General features: G+C 52.1%; 1 protein-coding gene across 1 annotated transcript; it reads right to left on the bottom strand.

Annotated features, from left to right (window-relative positions):
* Positions 1-277: 277 nt before the first annotated feature.
* LOC138804964 (golgin subfamily A member 2-like) lies at positions 278-2,698 on the bottom strand. The gene has a single exon (XM_069989554.1). It carries the CDS (start codon positions 2,696-2,698, stop codon positions 278-280), a length of 2,421 nt encoding a protein of 806 aa, XP_069845655.1.
* Between the last annotated feature and the right edge of the window lie 257 nt (positions 2,699-2,955).

Here is a 2,955-nt window from a genome sequence, read left to right as displayed (position 1 = left end):
TGGAGAGGCAGTGTGTTCACTGCATGACCCCAGCTCTTCCCGTTGAGCAGGAGTCCATCAAGTCTGTCTCCGTTTTGCCAAGATGGCACAGGGTCTGTTAGTGTTACACCAGGGGTCAGACCTTCCAAGGATAATGCAGAAAGGGAAAGTGGGAAGGAATGATAGGAAGAGGGGGCAGGGCTGGAGTGAAGGGTCAGGGTTGGAGAGAACGGGGGTGACAGAATATGGGGAACGGCAGAATGTTGGCACCGTTCCTGTGGCTTGAGCAAGGATGCTCTTAGATGATGAAGATGTCTAGCGGGTCATCCTTAGCAGGCCGGTAGTGAAAAGGGATGAACTGGCTGCCCAGGCCTGCTGCTGCTTCCTCCTCCTTCCTCATTTGTTCAAAGTCAGGCAGCACTGGTACTATGCGCTGCACACTGGGGTTCTCCAGGAGTGAAGCCTCCCGTGTCCCTCCTGCTGCGGTGTCCTCATCTTCATTGATGTCTATATCTTCGAAATCGTCAGCACAGGCTGAGGCAGCTTCTTGGGGGCCTGTGGGGCCTGAGGTGGGTTTGCCATGTGGGCTCTGAGAGGCTGCCTGAGATTTTCCCAGCTCCAGTTGCAACAGTAGTTCCTGCAGCTCCAGAACCAACTGTTGTGTGTCCCGGTCGAGCTGGGCGATGTATTGTTCCTTCTCCCGCTGTTGCTTCTCCAGCGCCTTCAGATGTCTGCCATAGAAAGCAGCATCGTCTGGGATGCTGTCCACCTCTCCTCTGAGCTGCATGAAGAGGAGTTCAAGGCCTTCCACTTGCTCTTTTATGAATGTTTTGACACGAAGGTCTTCCTTGAAAAACCTTGCAAGGTTTTCTATCTTCTGCATGATACCCTGTATTTCCTGAGAAATAGAGTCCCCCCCACTGTGTGGGGCTAGGGCCTCCTGCTCAGGCCTGGTGTGGTTCAGGGCTGCGAGTTGAGCCAGGCATTGGCAGCGCAATTTCTGCTGCCTCAGTTGGTGCCCCAGCAGGGCCCTCTCTGCTTCAGCTGAGGTTTGAGCCTGAGCGAAAAAAGCAATGATGTCTTCTCTGCTCTCAACATTGTCAGGGATGGTGAGGGTGAGCCTGGCGGCCTCATCATCCTTTGTCTCTTCTATTTCACTTTCTGCAGGGAGAGCCAGGAGACTCACCTGAGCCTGCAGCTGCTGGTTCTGCTGCATGGTAGCTGTGAGCTGCTCCTGGGTCTGCTGCAAATTCTTGTTGACTGACTGGATTTCCCTCCTGCCCTGCAGCACCTCCTGCTGCAGCTGCTCCAGCTGCTTGGCCAGTTGTTTCTTCCTGTGCTGCTCTGCCTGCAAGTTGCTGGTCAGCTGGGTGTTGTGACTGCTGAGCTTTCCCAAGCCATCTTGCAGTTGGGCCAGCTGGTTCCTGAGGTGCTGGTTCTCTCCCAGAGCATCTCTTATGGTGCTTTGATTGTGGGTCAGGGTCTCTAATAATTGATCCAGGCGAGCTACTGCCTGCTCATTGCACATCTTGGAGGCCAGCTCTAGGGCCAGCAGCTGCTCTTCCTGCTGGAGTTTTTGTTGACTTAAGGTCTTATTGAGGTCCAGCTGTGCTTGAAGCTGTCTGGCCATGTTCTCCAGCTCCTCCTTCAGTGACCCTACTTGGGTCTCCAGTTGTGCTTTGTCTTTAATGGCCTGTGGCAAATCCTGAGGATTGACTTGGTATGCCAAAGGGCCAGAACACTTTAAAGGGAGTATGGTTGATGTTGCTAGCTCCTTTTGGAGCTCCTCCATTCCGTGTTCTCTGGTTGCTTGAAGACGTTCTTCCAATGTAGAATTGTACTCCTGTAGTTCTCTGATGGTCTTGTTGGTTTTTCTCAGTTCCTCTTGGAGGCTGTCTGTCTGCCTCCTGAGCTCCCTAGAGTGCTCCTTTTCCTCCTCCTGCTGAGTGGTCATGGAAGAAAGGACAGCCTCTAGCTCTGCCACTCGCATTTGGGAAGACTGCAGGCTGTTGGCAAGACTCTGCATCTCCCATGATTTATCAGCGACTGCCTGCTGCAGCTGGGCCAGGTCTGTGTGTAAATGGTTCTTTTCTGCTTCTAGAATTCGAATGGTTTGCTGATGGATCTGCAGGTGTTTTCTTAGCTCGTTGTTTTCTTGCAATAAGTTTTGCTGGTTGGCTTTTTCTTGGTGTAATTGATTCAGACTTTCTCTGTTTTGTTTGTCCAGTGGCTTCACCTTCTTGGTGAGTTGTAAGTTGGATTTACAGCAGGTATCCAGGGCTTCTGCCAGCCCTTCGTATAGCTCTTCCAGATCCTCCACCATTTCAGAACATGGGAGATTCTCCCTGTCGTCCTGGAGTGTGGTGTCAGACACAAAGCTCATAAGCTTTTCAGACAGTTGTTTCAGGTTCTCGAGTCTGGCCGTACTGTTCAGGCCGAGGTCAGCATCATGGTCTTCAACTGATGCTTTGTTGATTGTAACAGGATGAGGGGAAGGGACACTGGGAGGGAATGGAGATTGATCTGCCGTTACAGGAGCATTGTGGTCTTGGAGGGCCTCTTCAGGTGGCTTATCCACAGGATTGGTCTCAGATGCTCTGTGGTTTTGAGGCTGTATGTCGTTGGCTCCTGCAGGACCCGTGAGGCTGTTTCTCTCACGATATTGTCCAAGTTGTTTCCTGGCGGCAGCTAATTGTTCTTGTCTCTGGTTTTCAGACATGGCAGGGGTGGGAAGGGAAGGTGTGGGGGGGGCAATTAACAAGGATTCAAACAAATACACTTACTGATCAGTCACCAAGCACTACCACCTCCAATAACTCCTAGCTGTGGTGTGAACCAGAGGGAGAATTCCAGGGCAGTGCTAGGCAGCATAGAATGTGGGTGTGGCCCAGTCTCTCATCCCATTGGTCAGTGAGAACAAGGCCAGACAGGGGGGTGGCCTCCTTTCCTCTCCTAAAGCCAGGAGGAACTGCTGGA

This window comes from Dipodomys merriami, unplaced genomic scaffold, assembly GCF_024711535.1.
Source record: "Dipodomys merriami isolate MVZ:Mamm:240054 unplaced genomic scaffold, mDipMer1.0.p SCAF_38, whole genome shotgun sequence".
NCBI classification, from domain to species: domain Eukaryota; kingdom Metazoa; phylum Chordata; class Mammalia; order Rodentia; family Heteromyidae; genus Dipodomys; species Dipodomys merriami.
This window is presented reverse-complemented; position numbering and strand designations above follow the sequence as displayed.